The sequence below is a fragment of the Strix uralensis genome, chromosome 5, assembly GCF_047716275.1.
Source record: "Strix uralensis isolate ZFMK-TIS-50842 chromosome 5, bStrUra1, whole genome shotgun sequence".
Taxonomy (NCBI): Eukaryota; Metazoa; Chordata; class Aves; order Strigiformes; family Strigidae; genus Strix; species Strix uralensis.
Window position 1 is genome coordinate 70,041,709 of NC_133976.1, and position 20,455 is coordinate 70,062,163.

Here is a 20,455-nt window from a genome sequence, read left to right on the forward strand (position 1 = left end):
ACAGGAGAAACATGACAGCTCTCACACAGAAAACATTTTTCAAACCAGGGAAGCAGATGGCCGTACCACTGGGTTAGAACCTACTCTGCTGAGCACACTGCCTTCTGGATGATGCACAGCTCCCATCTTGTACTGATAGGCACAACAAATAAGATTCCCCCCCACCTCCCTTAAGAATATGGTAGGTTAAAGCTGTTGATTTTACAACTTGGCTGTCTGTTGAAGGGTAGTACATAAGGTGAGACGTCCTTTGAGCTTCTTTGCAATGACACCTTATCTTACACGACCTCAGCACGATTCCTATCCCAGTTACAACTGGCTCATTCCTACTCATTAACAAACAGGGGGCTGCTGATGGAAATATTCCATTTATTGTGGATGCAGTTTCAGAATACATTGTTTGAACAAATCATTTTTATTGCAGCTATCGGATGTATTTGAAAGACTCAGAGGAGCGTTTACAAAACCCCCAAACAAAAACATGACAACTCACAGACAATGTAAGGCACAGTTTCACCCCCTACAGATAACTACGTGCATCTCTATATGTAAACAAGATGTTTCAGCCAAGCAGGGGAGCTCATCTTTGGGTCGAAATATAACATTATTCTTCTTTAGGAAGAAGTCAGATGCTGTAAGAGATGGAAGTGGTGAAAAGGGAGATCCTGGTAGTTCTGATGCACAACAAAGCTGTTAACGACATGCTCAGGGGCTGTTTCAGTTACTCAGTTTATGCCACCCATACACTGTAGGATGTAAATGCTAAACTGTATGGCATGTAAATTCAAACCAAGCTGACGTCTTATAGCCATGTGTTTACTATATACAAATGAAAACATCTGTAAATAAGATATTCGGGAGAGAGAGTTAAAAAGAAGCACTATAAAGACAGAGGTTTACTTCATATTAGGTGGACTTAGTGTACGGCACTGATGGATGGCAAGATTTAGTGTACAGTCATTTGAAACAAGCTCCAACTGTGTTTAGGGTTTTTTCTTTTTAATTATGGTAGTTTTATATAAATTAAACTACAACATTTTATACAAGTGACCTATTTTTGACCCTCTATACTCTTACCTTTTCCTCTTTTAAAAACTATACTTTCTTTTTAATTACCCATTACCGGGCAACTGACATTTAAAATTTTTTAATACTTATCTCACCATACCTCTAATGGCAATTATGAAATCTTACTATAGAAAAGTGTGTGATTTTATCTTTATTTTTTTAAGCTGTGATATTGGCTAATTATGTATGTTTATTACTAAATATAATACTCTAGCACGTATTAAAGCATTCTACCATTAGTAGTGCCTTTAGGCTAAACTTTGTAAAGCTATGTGTGTATATAGTCTAAATCGCATTCAATTACTAGTCACTAACAACAAAAAGAAATACCAGTACCGCTGTCAGCTAACATAATCATCCAAATTTAGGTATTAACTTAAACTGGAATGGAAAAATTGATACTTAAAAAAAGTATAAAACAAAAAATTAAAACACATTATTGATGCAGTATTTCTATGACATGGGCAACTTACAGAAAATATTACATTGTCAACTAAAGATATTTCTTCCATGCCTTAGTCTAAAGTGCAGAAAGAAAGACTTCTGTATTACAAAAGTAACCGTTGTTTTTATAGGTTTACTGCACACCTTTCCCAAGCAACTTCACTTTACATGCATTTTGGGTTGACCTCTTATGTCAGTTGAAATCACTGTTCAGATACATAGTTAGTTATGACTATCAGTAGGAGAGTCTATATATTTCACAGCATGGGTTTCTTTAGGAAAAAAGGCTCTTGTGCAAAGGCAGTACTATTATGATGAATGTCTAGACTGATTATTAAATACAGTGCTAATATACATGGTTTTAACTGGGATAATGCAAAAAGACATTTTGGTAAATAAACATAAATATAAAAAGAACAATTTAGCACTTTTTCTTTCTTTTTCTTTTTTTTTTTTTTTCTTCGCCCAACTGATTGGTCCAGCGTCTTTAGTGGCCTTCTATGGTTCTTTCTCAAATTGTCTCAAACCTGCTGAGAAAGAGAAAGCTTAAAGATAGCTTGAAATAACCCAAACATATCTCTAAAATAGAGAAGGCATGGCTCTAGATTTACACACAGCATGTAAGAAGGCAGGACACAAGCTAGATGCTGCTGTGCTCGTGTACTGGGACTGCTCAGAGGTGGCCTTCAAAGGGACAAGCAGGATTTCACCTCTCTTGCCTCTGACAGCCCCAGGAAGCAGCTCAGGGAGAGCCACCCAGAAATGTGGGGGGTGCTGCACCCAGCGTGCTCCCCAGCCATTCCAAGGCAGGCTGCACTGCAGTGCTTGCTGCACGCACTCCAAGACCACAGCAAGACTGAAAGCCAGCTCCTGAGAGCCTCCTCCTGCAACACCTCTGCTGCAGCCCTCCTCCCACTCAGTCTTAGGAGAGGTTTGACGGTGTCCGAACCACTCAGCGTGGTCTGCTCTTGTGAGCAACACACGACTGCTAACACCTTCCACGGGAGCAGAGCTGTGCTAACACTGAGCAAGTCTGAAAACCCCTCTTCTAACACATCTCAGTTTAAAAAGGAGGAGAAAGAAGACCATTCAATTTTGCATTAATTTAAACTGATAAGAGAAGTTTACAGGCATGCCATACCTCTGGCTTCACATACAAATATGAAGAAAAATGTTTGCACATATTAACGTGTAGAAAATCAAAAGTTTTTCTATATTTGATCATTTCATTCCTTGTGAAGAGTCAAATGATGTTGCACAGTTATATTTAAACGTATTAAATTGACCAGTGAAGTTCCGTTCTTCCCCACTGATCCTTAGGCACAGAATTCCTTTAATTGGTTTTACCTATAGTGTTTTAGATTAAAATAATAATAAAAAAAAGCTAGGAGGGTGATTTTGCTGATTTCTTTCTGTGCAGCTAGGTTGTGTTTCCCAAACTAGAAGTTTCAAAATAACTTTTTGCCTTGAGAAAACACCAATGTACTGCTCCAGCAAAAGCAGTGCTGCTGCTGAATGCGTTTGAATTCCAGTCCAGTCTGAGTATACAGGAGCACATGAGACTCACAACCAGCCAGAAGAATTATTTTTATAAATCAACACTGCTGAATTTTCAACAGGCTTCACCATTAACCAGTGACAGTGTTTAAAATCAGATGCAGACCTCATTCTCAATAGTACTGAAATCTTCCATTTCTGCTCAAATAAGTTGCCGCAACAGATTCACTTTTTGGGATCCCCCTTCTCTGCTCATGAAAGGCATAACCATTGCTGCTGCAGCCTTAAAAGAGCCTTTCCCAGATGCCTTGCATTAGTTAAATGACCATCCTACTCCTCAGACCTCACACAGTTTAATGATACTCTCCAGCTACAGCAAACATGCTACACATGTCACTTGAATGAGGCTTCGCAAACATGGCTGGAGCACTGCTAGTCCTCAGTCCTCCTAGAATGATGATTTAGGTTTATTTCTCAAACGTTCTTGTTTTGGTGATATTGCAATGGATCTTTAGAAAAGCGAAGGCAAAAAGGGTTTTTCTGCATCAACATTAACAGATGTAGAATTTTAAAACACAGATATGCCTGTGTGAAAATGTGGCAACATTCCTGTTTAATATGCAGGTGTATTATTAGAATTACTTACCATTAGTCTCTGATTTTTTCCCCATAGCTGATACCTGTTTGAAAAAGTAATAACCCATTATTAAAGTTCAATATGGGAAAACATAGCTATTTACAACAGGAAAAAAATCAACTCCATGCAAAGGCAGATTTCCATGCACAACAGAGCTCTGCCAAATAGGAATATAAAAGCTACATGCTGTTACATGGCTTCTGCACCTCATTGTAATTTCTTTTACAGATAAAAAGGCAGGTTAGTAACAAAAGACATGTAGAGGCCTAATTCCAACTGACTGACTGTAATGAAGGTGAATGGCACCTTCCCCATAGAAAGCCTCCCACAGAGATGTTATCCTTTTAACAATGCACTGAAGTGTTACCTTCGAAGAAGCAGCTGGCTTTTCAACTGACTGCTTCTCCCAGAGATTACGTTTGCTGGATACGTCTCCTGGTTTTAAATCCTGTATTTTTAAATAAATGTCAGAGAACAGAAACCAACATTAGTTCTGGTTTATTTTGTTAGAGGAAAAGTTAGAATGCGACTTCCTCATAAGGAGAGTTGAGGAGCATCCACCAGTGGTAAATACTACATTGTCTATCAATTATAAAGCTATTCAGAACAACATTTCGCATAATGACTCCACACATACACATGCTTTATGACAAAAAACAATCCTGCTGCATCTGTTTAGTATTGCACAGACTAGCCGGCCATAGCTATTATGTTCATCCTAGGCAGTACAGTGAAAAGTTACTGTACCATCAAGTTTTTAAGAAAGATAATTCCAATTTTTGCAGAAAAAAAGATTTTTTTCAAAAATAGTATTTGTATTAGGGAGAAATTCAGAAGTAGCTAGTCTCAGTTATTTTAGATCAGAATCAAAATATTTATTTAAAAAAATGTAAAAAAATAGAGTAGGACTTCTAATACAACAGAAAAGCAGATCTTCCTCTGCATTCTTAAATATAGGTTTCAGGATTTAACACTGTAGTCCTTCATATCAATTTGAAATTCCACTGCATCCTTTAAAACCTTAGCACGTACCAATCACTAGCCTGACAGAAAAAAATCAGGTGAAGTAAGTCATTAAAAAATAACATTCTCTGAAAATGAGTGTATATGGAGACTTTAAGCAAAACTCAGTAAAAATGTCAAGCTGCTTCTTGGGGAAAAGCAGGACTACAAATTATGCTAGACTAGTAGCAATGCACCTGCTTAAGGACAAATGGAATGGTATCTACCTCTGTGGTTCACAAACAAAAGACCTGAAACTTTTGTAAAGAATACTCTCCTTTTCAAAAAGTGTTCAAGTCCTGCACGGTTTCCAGAATCTTATTCTTGCCATCCATAGACAGGTAGTTCTCTGCATGAGAATTTCTAACTTGGGATAGAAAAATGCCCAGTGATGAATGGAAATGCAATTTCTGCAAGAGGTATTTGCACCCAACAGAGATGCTCTAGAATTGATCATAATTTGCAGCCAAAGAGGGTTGCTGATGGTTAAGACTTTAAGCCAATTCTGTACTTCAAAAAGCAAGTTCAGCAGTAACCGAGGAAGGAAGAAAACAGCAAAATTGCAGTGGACTTTATCACAAAACCACTTCCATAATCCTGAAATCATTTGGGATCTGTGATTTAGGTTCACCATAAAACTAATTGAATCTTTGCTCCCTCTACTTTTAATTGAATGTTGTTCCAAAAACCACAAGAATCTTGATGGTCACAAAATCTTCGGACGACTCTTAATTTTGGGGGAACATGATGGAGGTAGGAAGTTATTTGCTAACTAAGAAATTCTAGGTTTCCCTTTGATTTATCCTGGTAAAAAAAGTAAAAATTACACATTACAGATGTATATCATTCTTCATAGTCAATTATAAACAGATTTACCTGACCAACTTAGCAAACAGACCCCCAAAGAAGAAGAACAGGAGATGAGCAGGTTCCTTCAAGCAGAGATATTGAAAGAAAAAAGAACAATCTATTGAGAAAGACAGAAATGCAGACATAGATAGAAACAGTTGGCTGAGGGGAAAACAAGAGGTTAGTTTTACATTATCTAAAAGATGCAACTTAAAAGAAAGAGAAGAAAATCTGCAGGCAGATTCTGTGCTGGTTTCAGCGCTTGTGATTAAACACAGTGACCACAATGACTTTTGTTTTTATATTCATGTCCATAGGACACAATCTCCATGTAGCTACCAGTAAATACTGACATTAGGGACAATGCTTCAAATTTCAAGCTTGTCTTTGGGGCAAATAGGAGTGTGAACTGAGAAAATGTTTTTCAGGCTGTACCTTTTATAAAGGGCAAGTGGACTGGCAGAAAAACTCTACACAGGGATATGGGAAGAAACCAGTTCTTTAGTAAAATCCCAGAGTTGAAGCATTAACACCATGAGTGATGCCCCGCCATTATCCAATATGGACACCTACAGCTCCAGTTCCTCATCCCTATCCTTCCCAAACCCACAATTACCTGTTTCTGCTCCTTCCCATATCCACACTGCTGCTTCCCACACTCCCAGCTTATTACTTTGGTAGCATTTTCTGCTTTGATTCTTGTTGAAGTAATAGGCATGCTAAAGGGCCTTTGTTAGAAATGACATTTAGGCTCTTAAAGGACTAAAGCACTTCAGTGGTTTAAAAATATACTTGGAAGATTTTTATACGGCAAAGGCCAAAGCACAAATGTTTCATCCAAGATCTATGGCTGGTAATTTCTAAATTAATGGTAGGCCTTTCACATGTGGTAAGTTAATGTCCTTCTCTACCACAGAAGTGCTTCTCTGAGCACTGTCTTTTTAGAGCACCCCTAAGCTTTAAGGTGACTGCCCTGTTTCATCTCCCCCTTTTCTGACTACCTGGGAGTCTGCAGCTAGAGGGCTTCTGTGGGCTTCCAGGAGAGGACATGCAGCAAGGTTACCCCAAAGACCATCAGCTGGTTGAGGAAGCACCATCACCACCTCTGCCCCAGGAGAGAACCCACCTACTGAAGAGACAGTTGTTGCAAGATTACTTACAGAAGGTTTTGGAGCAGGTGATTTGTTGCTGTCCGGGGTCTTGGTTAACCACTCGTTGATACGACTGGAGACACCAACCTTCAGTCCAGCAGTTTCCTGCAAAATAATAAAATCTAATCAGACTTTCAGAATAGCTTTTACTATGTTTTCCATGGTTTAGATTTAAAAGTAAAGCCAAGCCTGAGTTTAATGTAGAGGTCTTCATTGAGACTATGGCTAGCTAGCTGAGAGTCATCCTGTGTGCTCTGAAGATATTGTCTCTATGAACTACACAGTACTACCCTCTAGTTTTCAGTACTGATAAATGTGGGCTGACAAAATCATTTCCACTTTAGTGCTAACCCAGGAACATGTTAGACATAAACCTGCTGTTTCTGTCATAACCCCAAACTCGAAGGAGAAAAATCTTTAGCCTAAAAGAAAAGACACCAGTCTAAGTCTACATTTTTGTTTTGTTAAACTAAAATTTTACCAAAAAAACCCACATCATAGAGGAGTTAAGTGGCCTAAAATTTAAATTATCAAAATAAATCTTTAAAATGTTAGAACAAATTACTGAAATTTCATCACTATCTGCAATAACCCCCTTCAATCCACGGCTCAGTTTTTTGGCTTAATGAATGCTCATCAACTCACATAAATTTACAGAAAGGAAATGTTGCCTGAAGGATTTACGTAGAAAAGATAAAGGTCTCACAAATGCTTCTATGCATTATCTATAAAACATCATCATTACCTTGCCTATTCAATCCTCCTCTGCCCCCCAAAAGAATCTTTCCCAACAGAAAGAATTTCTTTGTACTCCCCTTGAACTATGCAGATATATTTGTCTAAGATATCTGATGTAGCTCTGGAATGTCTCATAACTTAGCTCAGTATGTCACTAAATTCTTCCGTTATACTCAATATTGCAGCCACACAACTCTGTGGGTTTCCGAGGTCCTCAGGATCCTTTGGGATATTCTTCACCAGTGATGTCAACAGGAGCAGCCAGGCTTACTCAGTAACATGAACGGCAAGGTCAGGTCCATAACATAATTCTTTATAATCACTATATAAAATTAAACACGTACCTTATTTGGTGTTCCTGTCCCAGAGGGCGATGAAAAAACATTCCCTTTCTCCCACATGCTCTTGATATTACGGACACCTTCGGCTGGAACAGGAAGGTCAGAGGCTGCTGGCTTAGTTGGTCTTGCAGCCTTTGTGCCCTGCAGAAGAATTGAGGCCAGTTGGTGTTTGGCATTAAGAGCTGGAGTTGCAGGGTGGTTTGACTCCGGGGCAGGACTGGGGAATGCAGCAGCTGTAAGTGGTTCTAGCGATGATCATGCAAAGATGGAAAGGAGTACCCAGCCCAAGAGGCACCACTGACAACCTCTTTCTGATTTGCAGTTGCACCCTTGATACAACCAGCTATGAAAACTGCAATCACTTAGATTTTTGCATTTGTTACATTTCTAAAGCTCATGGCAAACCGTAGTTCTGCACACAACTGCTCCAAGCCTTTCATTTGTCTTCTTTCAAGTCTTAGCACCTGCATCTTCTAAGCATGGCTCTTTCAGGGATGCAGCTAAGGAAATCTTCATGAAGAGGTGGGGGAAAAAGGCTGCTCTGTCACTCAGCATCAGACTTTTCTCCACCTGTTCCAGACAACTTAACCTCACAATTTGGGATTCTAGGGATAAATTTCAGCTATTACAGTATATTTGTAATAAGGTGGTTTTTTAAAGAGTGTGGGACTGGGGGCTTTTTGGCAGTGTGTCTTTTTCATTGTTACCAAAAACACTGGACCAAACTTCTCCTGTTCCTTCTTTTCAAAATTTATGTACATTTTACATAACACAGATTTAAAGAGAATACGAACCTGTACAAGCTGACTCTTTGCCTCTTTAGTTGCAAAGCAAGTCAGATTTGGCAACTCTTGGAAAAATCAGAAACTGAAAGGAATAATTTGTATATAGCTGTGAAGCTGCACTGCCTGTTCCTTGCTATAGAGCTATGCTTTTTAATATATAAATGGAGCATAAAGACTCAGAACCTTAGCACAGCCCTACTGAAAATACTAGAGAACCTAATACAAGCTGGTGGGTGGGCTGGTCCGATGTTTATGGGTTGACAAAGCCTGACTTCACTATTACATAAATTTCTTATGACAGACAGAGCTGTACCTCCAACCTACCCACTCTTTTTAAGGAATTTAACATCAAACCCCAGTGCCAAATGAAAGCCCTTGGTCACTCTAGGGTGGTTATATCTCATCCAGAAAAGGCGCAGAGTGAAGCAGGAGGACAGAAGCTGTATGCTCCTACTTCGACGATATGGAGACTACTGGGTGCCATGCTGACATTCATCTCTAATGGAGGGGTTTGTGCTACCTTCAGCTTGACACAGGTGCTGGAGGCAAGCCTGAGCCTTCAGCACTGTCGTGCATGTGCTTTTTTCATTGGGAACTAACACACAGTATAAAACGCTCCAGTATGGATAGGCTTCCTAGCAGAAAGGTAAAACCAGACAGCTGTCACAGTAAAAAAGCCATTGTTAATTGATCTTTAATTACTAAAGTTTCCTTTAAGTTAAAGGATAATAAAGCCTAACCAATCAATACCTTAATGGAATACCATGCTTAGACTCTGTATGTGAAAAAGAGGAGAAAAAAAAAAATCTAGGAGGGAATGAAGAAGTGCTAGACCTTAATCACAGCTATCAAGATAATATCCCTTTTGATACTATTCTGTTCCCATGACACTTACTGACTGAGTCCAGTTGGCCTGCTATATTAACCAGTAGCTTTCACATTGCCTATACTCACTGATTTATAAAAACAGCTAAAAAAACCCCAAACCAAAACAAAAAAGCAAACACATATTTTTCCTTGGACTATGAAAGAAAAAGCCCTCAATTCTGGCTTCAGAGCACATTATCAGCCACTACTTGTCAAAATTACCTGGGGTCAAATCCTGCATTTTGTTTTGATTCTGTTTTTCCTTTGTCACTACTTAACTCCCTAGTTCACTGAAGTGTCTGTCTTTGCCAAGGAATTTCACTCTGAAGTGGCAGCCAGCAACACAGGCCCAGTTTCTTGCTCTCCTTAAATAAGCTGCTAAGTCAGCTTTGCTCAGGATGACTATCAACTCTCTGCTGATAGTACTCTCATCACCCAAGAAGAGGATGCAACTGTCACTCAAGAGATGCTGATTGAGTCCTTCAAGAGCTACTCCAAGCTTACACAGCAGACAGACAAAATTGTAGCATGAAAGGGAAGACACGAATCTGAGGTTTTGTTTAGATATATATCTAGATGTCGGTTATAGGTGTGCCTCAAGCATTTTGTTCTTGAAGTCACATTAGAAAAGAGTTTGTGACCAAAAATCCCTGCAGTTTTTGAACAGTAAAACCTAGGCTGATTAAAGTCCCAAAAGCCACTAGAAACTACAGCAATCGTGACCTGGAATTAACTTACCTCAATTGCACTAGTGTATTGCTCAAGTCTACTGTCAATCTTTGAGACAACTGCTGTTGTGTGGGTAGGTTTCATACCACTGTAGGAAGTAGGAAAAAAGAGAGAAAGAAATTATTATTCCCTCCAATTAAACACTGCTGTTTTGACTGAAACTACTGTTTTGTTCCTTTACCTCTTCTGAGCGGATTTGTTCAAAAACTCTGCTCGCTCTTCTATCTAGAAGAGAGAGAAACAAGAACTATAAGTTTACAGTTAATAAAAAGGCAGGCTGTACAAGGCCAGGCTAAAATGTCATTTTAAATGTCAAAAGATCAATCTGAAAGAGAAGCATTCTAACAGAAATCACCACAGACACACACACAGGTTTTATAGTTAGGAGCCTATTATGCTACAGATTCATACAGGTGGATATATTTTCTGCATTAATGTTTGCATCCTGTATATTTCTTCAGTGCCTTATTTGTAACAAGAGAATAAACCACCAATACAGAAAGGAGAAAAGGGAAGAAGTTCATCTTATGAAAGGCGTTGATATTCCCAAAGTCTATGTCAAATTTCCTCCTATCTTCCACATAAGAGCAAGTTTGTTATCTCTCGAGACAGACAACAAATTCAATAAAGTCTTTCTGAGTTGAGACATCAGACTAAGCCAGGTTTGGAACTCAGCCATATACTCTATCTCATGCAAAAACCAATCAGACTATACTCTGCTCATGTTCAAGCAAGGTCACTGCTGAGTCAATATCTACCAGCTGTTATTATGCAAACTGGTATCTTACATTTCATCATTATTTTCTACTCTGTGTATATGAAAATATTGTAATGTTTCCAGGAGAAAAGAATTATGAAGGTCTCATAAGACATATGTCAAATCTCCCGATAATTTGAAAACAAAAAGACTCCATCCCTGAATAAAGTTTTAAAACATGTCACGATAGGGGGTAGATATTTGCATTCTGGGCCAGGAAATACTTTAATCAAACTTCCTCAAGTCTCTTCCACATTGCATTGTTCCACTTCTTGTCCCAGGCTCTACAGTTTCACTTAAGAGTAAAATATACACAAGCAGCTCCAGGGGATAGAAATTACTATTAATCAGCCTGGCTGGATTCCTGGGGATTCCCTGGTCTCAGTATGGGTTGTCCATTTTCAAGTTACTTTAACAGTGACCGCTGTGGCATTCATGCCTTTAAAATAAGGCAATGACAGCCATTCCTTTAAATGGTTCTCCTCAGTGCCCTTTGCATCCAGGCTGTACCAGAATACTAAATCCCAGAGCAATCCCATCAAAGGGCATGCACATTTTATTTCTCAAGCCAATACAGGCAAAAACTCAGGCAGTTCACTTCAGTGCAGAATTTGCAAAACAAGCTCACTGGAGGAACTCCAGCTAGCATCAGTCCAGCTCAAGGGTATCTCTAAAGCTCTAAAAAATATACATACAATTTACAGAGTAAATTACATCAACAGTTTTAGTTGTCAATGTATGATCTAAACACATTCCTGAGTGGAAAGACGGACTTTGCTCGGATAGGTACCAACTGTTCCAAGGTGCTGTTGTCACAAGGTGGCAGCAATACACCAGGCAGGAGCTGAAGAGCCCTCAACACCCACGCGGGTCGGGAGCTGCGGCTCTTCCTCTGCCAGCCTTAACAGTTCATGACTTCGTTTCACCCGGAGGAAATGCAGTCGGCATTGCCATAAAACGAGCAAGTAAATTATTTGATTAAAAGTGACTGAACAGATCTTTGATGGTAACTTAAAACACATCACCTCTCCTTGACTATGGTACAGTAGGAAAAGTTTCCCACAACGCTGATTCCTGGGTCATAACCAGCAACGCATCAAAATGATGAGTTATACCAACAGGAGCTGCTGCTTTCTCCCCAGCTCTGCATGAATGGGTAATTCCCCAACCGCATCAGGGAAACCCTGGCTGGTAGCAAGGACAGACAATATGGACTACGTCAAAGAACCAGGACTCAAGGTTCTAGTGATTAATTTAGAGCATCTTCTAGTTCAGATGAACCTAGATTCCACTTGAAATCTTACAACAGGGACAGATCTTTAAAGATGCTAACAGTAGATTTGTCATAGTCTTTCTATGTTCAGCAAGGAGAGATTATTTCTACAGAGCAGGAGAACCTGGCTTCAGTAGGCACTGGTGTAAAATGGGGATAGGTTAGGGGGAAGAGGAACATGTATTCTTGGGGTGGTAGTAAAAAGACATGGAGTCCTTCTTCATTTGCTGGAAATGACAGTTCTCAGAGCATCTGCTGTGGTATCAGGAATAAGTTGGGGATTGTTCAGAACAGAAGAGTGAGGAAGCAAACCAGAAAATAAGTTAAACAGGAAAGCAGAGTTAGGAAGCGACCCTCAGAGCTGAACATGGTCCTCTTCCTGAGAAACCAGGTGCCTTGTGTGGATGAATAACACATTTTCTGCACATTTATATGGGAATTTGTTCTAGAGCATCTTCCTCAAAACACAGAATGCATGAAACAGAAGCATACATTGGATACACTTAGAGCAAACACACATGTATACACACATGGATTAAACATATAGGTCAAATACATTTAGGCTGTACAGCAACATCTAAAGGTCATTTATCCACTGCACACCACACAAACTCCATGCAAAGAATTTAAAACGTTTGGCACATACAGTAAACAGTATTACAAAATAGATCTGTAAGAGAAACAGGCAAAGCAAGATGGTTAGCACAAAACACAAGGTATTTCCTCAGTTTGAGGCCAGGAAATAAGAATAATCTTTTTCCTGCATTCATTTAAACAGGATCTTGCTAAATAGCTTGGACTATGTCTTGTCACCATGGACTACTTTCCAAAGCCTCTGGCACAGAACACACATGTACTCCAAAAAGTCAACCTGCCAGCCTCTAAATTATGACCAGAGAGAAAGAACACAGGATCTCAGGCTGCATCTCTCCCACCTAACCTCAGTTTCTTGAAAGTTAAGCATTTAGTCAAAATTACTCATTTTGGTTTCCTCTGTAGTGAGTGGAGAGGCAGAGGAGCTCACCTCACCATAGGAAAGGTGGAATTTCTTGCACACTGAGAGTGGCTCTCACTCTATTAACTACCAAAGAAGCTTAGATTAGACAACAAAATGCTTAGACAGACACCTACCCTTCTGCTGATAAAGTCAGATGAAATTAAACCAATGGACATAAATCAAAACCATGCAAATTCTCACACCTGGTTAGGCCCTTACTCAATGGGGTCAGCACATACAGGTGGCAAGGAATAAATTAAGCAAGATGTTATACAGAGATATATGTATACATTTATCCACATTCAATATTATATAGACATCTTTTGTTCACTGATTGTGCAAGAAGCATTTTGCCTATCAAAAATGCAACTGAAGTGTGGGTGTCAAAGTGCACTGTCTTCCGTCTGTACATTCTCCAAAAACAAACAGAATGGAAGAGGAATGAGTTAACACACAATTTGAGCCAATGACTTGGGAAACACAAACCATCTAGATATTCCCAGTAAAACTTGTTTCATACAAAGGTATTAAATGATTCTTCAGAATTCTAAACTGTGTATTAGATATTATGCAACAGAAAGTGTTGTAAAGTGATATATAGAAAAAGTCTTCTCAAAAACTGAGTCAGGGAGGAAGAGGAATAAAAAATGCACACAGAAAGCAGTAAACCCTCTATTATAATTTTGCCTCATACCCAACAGGTGAAAAAACCTAGTGGAAATCTATTTGGAATGATAGTCCTTGGGAATGAAGTGGCTTCTCCTTATCCTCCCTGAGTGGCTCACGCTCTCTTTTGCTTCATTAAGCACAGTTAGGCTTTTTCCTGCTGTCAGCAGCATCTGTGCAGAGTGCACCAATTTACTCCAGTTTACCTGCCAGACTAGCGTGCTGCAATCAGCATCAAAGATGGGGAAAAACAAACATCACAGATCCTGTTCTTATCTATCTTCCCTCTGCTGCAAGAGTAGCTCATCTACGAAGAACTGATTGTGTGGAGTCTAATTTTTTCCAGTCACTGCTCCAGCTGCCAGGTATTGAACGCAATGATGAGATAGGACAAGACAGGTCTTTAAGAAAAAAAAAAAATCTCAAGCCCTGAAAAGTCCTATATTCTGGCTTAGCTGTCAGCATCACTTTGCAGAGTCCAGTCACATCAGTCCATGTTTCCCAGCAGACATTTTCTGTAAAGACAGGAGATATCCCATACTCCCAGCCTCCTGCCATTGCTTCCCCCCCTCAATGCCTAACTGCTTTTGCATTTCTGTAGTGGTGGAGTTCACCCCCAAGAGGAGGCTTAGTATTGAAATATCCTGTTCTCTTCTGATTAACCTAGAGAATAGTTATATAAGAAGTCAGTAACACTCCTTCCCAAAGAAAACTGCTTTTCAGTTATCTCCCTTTTTTCCTTTGTTCTCGTAGTTCACTTGGTAAATAGCATACCCTACTTTCCTCATCTAAGACACTCCCAGGAACTTCTTTTTCTTCCCAAAAACTGATCGCATAAAGAAGGACAAGGAAGGAGAAAGATGCTTGGCCAGATTGTGATCTAGGAGAAGTCAGAATGTGCACATGTATCATACAGTATCTTAATACTGAGCCTCCCTTTTTTCATTATTAATTCCAACCACCCACCAACAATTGTGCATTTAGGGTTCTCACATGATTCATGACACATCTAACCAGATGATACATTCATCAAGGGAGAAAATATGTGCCAGATGCTTTACAAGTCAAAAGATAACTTGGACAGTACATAACAGAAAGCTGTGTACCAACCAGGTTAGACCAGCCTGAGAAGTCTGTCCAAATGAAAGGTAACACTGTGTTTTAAAAACTGGAGTCTGATGTCAGGTTATTAAAATGAGATTATTCTCTCCTTAGCTGTTGACCACAGAAGGCTAAGAGACAGTTTACGGTGTGAAGCTCAACAGCATTACATATCTACTCTGGCCACCCACAGACACCAGACTGGAATATGTACAGTATCACCAATTTGCCAGAGAGAGAAACAGAGAAAGAAAGAAAATCTGTACAGAGTTGCATATATCAGTTTTTGTAACAAGAGGCTTCTACCTAACAAGCCATAAGAACTAGCAGTAATTATCATCATAAAAGAAATTGGACCTTGGATGCTTAACAACATTTGGAAAATTCCAGCTTTCCTCTAAAAATACACTTAGTAGAAGAGTGTAACATCAGTCCAAAAGTTCTCTGAAAGCTATTAACCTCCTGCCAAATCCAGTGGTTTTTCCCCACTCTCCCCCAAATTATGATCTCTATCTTTCTATTATGTGTTTTCAAGTGTAATTTCCTCTCTTCTGAGTCATCTGTGAACTAAAGCTCCAAATGTATGTCATAAAAGACATCTCAATAAACAGAAAGAAGGAAAGGAAGCCCTCCCAGGAGGGCTGGGAAGAAGCTGTACATTTATAATGTCTGTTATTGACATGGTCTTTTGCAACCAAAATGGCAAGACCAGGTTTATCTAATAGGAGCAAGTCGTGAAGCTTGGCAATCTTCGTTTACAGCTGTATGTATTCAGTCCTTGTATTTCAGGTTCAAATGTGCCTGAGAAGTCAAAGACAAGTCCAGTCAAAAGCATTTGGATGCTGTATTTGGTAGAACTGGACCCAAAACAGTATAGGGCTAAAGCTCCAGATTGGTTCAAAGTATAGCTCTCTGTGAGCAGAAATATAATTTTGACTACATGCAGTTTGTCACTCAACATAGTTCTTAATTCCATCAAGATCCTCCACTTCATGGCTGGATGAGCTCCTACCTGACAATCTCCTGCCTGGTTTTTTTTTTCTCCTAGTGCCCATAAAGGGGCCTTTTTCGACAAACATTTTGGATTGTTAAATGACTACTAATGACACAAAACAAGAAAAGGAAAAGATAGTTGAAAACAATTAATAGATCTGTAGTTTGAGCTTGAGCTGAGAAAGCAACTGGGTTGAATACCAAAACAAAGTTCCCAATCATTTCAGTGGGGCCAGGATTCCTCTTCCATGCTGAAAGGCCATTTAATTGATTTATCCGACTTTCAATATAATATAGGCCACAGAAGACCACTTAGAAATTCCTGTAGTAACAGGAGGAATTTTTTTTCTTGTTATGTAAGAAAATGAAATCTAGCCCAGTACTTCTAGATGTTATTTTTAGGGGGATTAGACATAAGCTAGAACTCCCATATGGGGCAGTTTCAATTAATGATGATTAGGCTGAATATGCTTAAAGACAAAGTAATCTGGCAAGGAAGGAAGTAATTGTGGAAGTGGAAGGAGAGAGAGAACATTTGTGATCTTTATGTACTCCAGTTCACAAAGCACTTCTATAACAAATTTACATTGACAATCAACACAGTAATACAGCTCTAAGTTTCCAAAATAATTTTTTCTTGAAGGTGAAGATCCTTTCTGGACATTTTTCATCACCAAGAACAGGTAACTCCCAGTCTGAACTCTATTTCTGGAAAGGATCTCTAATTTTCAATCATCCCAAGGTTTCAGGCTAAGGTCTATTTCAGACCATTGTCCCAGGTCTGATTTCAAGTATTTCCACACTGCTTTGGTGTTTGGCTATTGGTTTGGACTGCAACCCCAAATAATTTTTATGTACTATATAGATGTTAGTGGGGAGGTTACCTTGAGAGATGAACCTTTAGGACTGAAACATTTAAATGGCTTCTTGTCTTCAGATAGACCATCTTCTGGCATTTTTTGACGTTTCTCAGCAGCCTCAGCCCTTCTCCTTTCAATTTCTTCCTTCATCCTCCTCTTTTCCTCCTTAAAAAATACAAATGGTCACTTATTCTTTCAGAAACTAGATCACCATTACAGGGCTTTGCAGTCCTGCAAACATTTACCAAATTTTCTAAGAACAGGTTTTTATGTCAATTAAAAAAGTTCATCTGAAATCTAGCAACGTATTGCTGCTAATCCACCACAGTGTTAAGGCAGCAGGGAAGGCATCTAGTCTGTCCTGCTTTATTGTCTCCTCACAGTGAAGTCACCAGATTTATTGCCATATAGTGTCACTTAAAGAGAGAAAAAAGCACATTTACAAAAATATTCAAATATTCAGTTTCTCTGTATCCTCATGTATCGTCTTTGTACTGTCCTTCTGTCCATCTACTCTGGCACTTTTTGTGCCAAGGTTAATACTTCACAAAGAAAAATCAAAAGGTGCCCAAAAAAGTGAAGATTAAATGCTTACAGTTTTTCATCCAAAGAGATACCATGATTTTTCACTTCATAAGCTACAAGTCCAACCAGAAGCCCTCAAAGCACAACCATTGTGAGTGCTCGTCAGCAGGGTCTGACCCGCAAGGTATTGTACACTCTCAGCATCTATTGAGTTCTACTCTAAAGAGCTCAGTATATTAAAGGAACTGGCACTCAGCTGCCAAACACTATTATTATTCATCTACCATTTGTTTTTCAAACAACTAAGAATTCTAAATGATGCACCAGAGATTTGGAAATCCTATTTACAGAGTCTCTTGTCAGAGGAAGTACAAGCAAACAGATGTGCTTGGGTACTCAATATTTAAATAGACAAGAATGTCTTCCTAATGAGATATAGCCCATCGTAACTAGATACAACAGTAGCAGTCCAGCTCATCTGCAGCAGACAAATTTTGACATGCGCTTTGTAGTTCAATTTGTGTAATGTCAAAAAGACACCCTGAATAAATTAAGAACTCTGTGGCTATAACACTGCCCCCAACATTTTGCATCCCCAAGAAGATAAGAAATTTGCAGCAATCACAGATTAAATCCTGACTTGCAAAGATGTATATTAGAGCCCTTTCTTTCCTGAGGCTAGAACTGTAATGTTTCTTTCCACCCCAGATGACTGCATGTTTTAACTCCGGTCCTCACTAAAGCACCTTTGATAATACGGCATACTTGCAGTTAAATATGAAGGTTAGAAAATGGGGTGATTTTAATGCTGGGTAGCACGTTTGAAATCAAGGTCTGTTGCATCAGACCATCTCCAGACAGATGCTGAGGAACAGTAATGCCTAGAAAAGCACACAACCCAGAGGGCCCAGATAAAGGGGGCAATCTGAAGCAAAGACATAGCAGCAATTTCCCATACAGAGCAACATCAGATCCAAAAAGGAGAAGCACACTTTGGCCTGTATGTTTGGGTTTGGTCTTGCCTTCCTTGTGACATGATCCTTCCTCACCTATAAGCCAGTCTCCCATGGCCTCATTCTGCCCTTCTGTTAAATACAGACCCATTGACCTCCAGCCACCAACTTCGTTGCCTAAAAGCGTCTGTGCAGACACTGCTGTAGTTATCAGCTAATGCAAGGCCATTAGAAGTAAAGTAGTAACAACAAAGGAATCAAAACAGAGTCCAGTAGTTCATATTTTACACTTACCTCCTCTCTGGCTTTTCTCTCAGCTTCTTCCTGCTTCTTCTTCTGCTCCTCTTCCTCCAGGATTTTCCGGCGTTCCTCCCGCCTTTTCTTCAGCTCATCCAGCTCTGCCGCTGCCTCCTGCTGCTTCTCTTTCAGCTTCTCAAACTCCTCATTCTCGCCTCGGCGATGGCGCTGGTCTTCTAACCGCTTTCCAGCCTCAACTCGAGACCCTGGCTTGGCTTCCTCAGCATTTGTAGTCCCTTTCAAACTGGAGCGGCTGGGAAAGAAATGAAAGGGAAGGTGATGCACCACCGGTTTTCCCTTCCTGGCCAGAGCCACCCGCTGACATGCGCTCACCAGCAACATGAGAGCCTGGCACTCAGAGATGTTGTTTTTAAAGACCTTTTGCTCCTTGCAAACTACAACAGGCTCAAAACATTTTCATCAGGAGTTAGTAGGCTGCAATAGTATAAGGAGCACCTCTCCCATCCGCTGCCAGTGAGGAAGGAGTCTCCATGTGCTTGTGGGCACAGGAGCTGCACCACCCTGCCCAAGAACTCAGGCCACCTTCATTTTTAAGAAAATTCAGTAACTGAGCTTTAAATATTTTACATCTCGTAACTTCAGCAAGTGGTATCATATCTCACCAGCATCTCTATGGTATACAGTAAACTGTTACAGTTTCATACCTCTACTCTGCAGTTTGCGTACAGAGGAACCACTTCCAAAAGCATATTGTACTTCATTCAGAAAACAAAGCAATGGAAAGCCATAACTAACTCCTCTCTGTTGATTTTAAATGAGATAAATTTACATATAAAAAACTCATAGCAAAAATATTATGCTATATTCTGTGTAATAAAAGATGCACTATATCCTTTGCTTTCAAAGGCAAGTAATTTTTATAAGCCCTCTAGAAAAAGACAAGTATCTTTGGGGACAGAACAGATTACTTGACTTGGGGAAAACAGAAGGACCCAAGAGAGGGAAGAGAATCTTAACAGCTTCAACAGTATTTTAAAAACCTAAAAAGGTTCCTATCTCATCTATAACACCTATTACTTTAACTCTCCCAGCCTGTATGAACAGAAAGGTTCAACAGATCTTTTCCTGACATTTTCCAGGGAAAGTATGACTTTTTATTAAGGAACTGGAAATTATTTATTAATGGCAACTTTCCACAGGCAAAAACCAGAAGTTTTCCAACCAGTTGTAATATATGAGACGGAGAATATATGAGAAAGAATACCAAAAAAAACCCCAAAGAGTTTGCATAGGTGAAGTGCATACTTTCAACAGAGCAAGATAGTATCGCCTAGTTAAACAATTACCACACCAGTGTTTGGACAAATGTCTGCTCCCTGAGTGCGTTTAATATTACTGCTGACAAGGAGATAGGTACCTAAGAGGTATCAGTGTGCTATTCACAAGAGACAGAAAGGGAATGTACTTATGGATTTTTAAAAAAAAAAAAACTTTCTGTTCTGTTGGCATTTAAAAAGGCTTGATATTAATGATTTAATTAATGCAACCAAAGTGTTGCAGAGTATAATACCACAAGATGGTACAAATCAAGCGTTCCAACAATAACAATAACTGTTAGAGAGGATTAGAGATGACAACATGAAGAACAAATATCATATAAATATGCAATCAAGTGAATCACACCCAATCCTGCAAAGGTGGTCTTCATTCAGATAGATGCCTCATCTACATGGAGTTAACCATATAAAAAAGGCTGTAGGACCAGAGCTGAATTGCCTGTGGTTTCAATATCACAATAGAATCTACTAACACAAAATCCTCTGCCCCCACATGATCTTACCAAATTGGATGAAATTTGGTTCTAGCATGGCATGCATGATTTAGGAATTGTATCATTTAAAAAACATGGCAAATTAGCATAACCAAACCGATGCTATTAGGTGAATTCAACTTCTGTACTTCAT

General features: G+C 39.4%; 1 protein-coding gene across 7 annotated transcripts in view; it reads right to left on the bottom strand.

The window, feature by feature from the left end:
• Nucleotides 1–349: 349 nt before the first annotated feature.
• The window catches only part of CALD1 (caldesmon 1), a 197,080-nt gene continuing 176,974 nt past the window's right edge, over nucleotides 350–20,455 (bottom strand). For 5 of the 7 annotated variants that reach the window (XM_074871533.1, XM_074871539.1, XM_074871534.1 and 2 more), the window contains 9 exons: nucleotides 18,528–18,783; nucleotides 16,780–16,920; nucleotides 10,290–10,333; nucleotides 10,118–10,196; nucleotides 7,731–7,868; nucleotides 6,658–6,753; nucleotides 4,014–4,094; nucleotides 3,656–3,689; nucleotides 350–2,042 (listed from right to left, as the gene is read on the bottom strand). In XM_074871533.1, coding sequence (XP_074727634.1) covers nucleotides 2,011–2,042; nucleotides 3,656–3,689; nucleotides 4,014–4,094; nucleotides 6,658–6,753; nucleotides 7,731–7,868; nucleotides 10,118–10,196; nucleotides 10,290–10,333; nucleotides 16,780–16,920; nucleotides 18,528–18,783 — 901 coding nt within the window. In that variant the 3' untranslated portion in view covers nucleotides 350–2,010. The remainder of the gene's footprint in view (nucleotides 2,043–3,655; nucleotides 3,690–4,013; nucleotides 4,095–6,657; nucleotides 6,754–7,730; nucleotides 7,869–10,117; nucleotides 10,197–10,289; nucleotides 10,334–16,779; nucleotides 16,921–18,527; nucleotides 18,784–20,455) is intronic. The other 2 variants (XM_074871537.1, XM_074871540.1) reach the window with 1 other exon arrangement.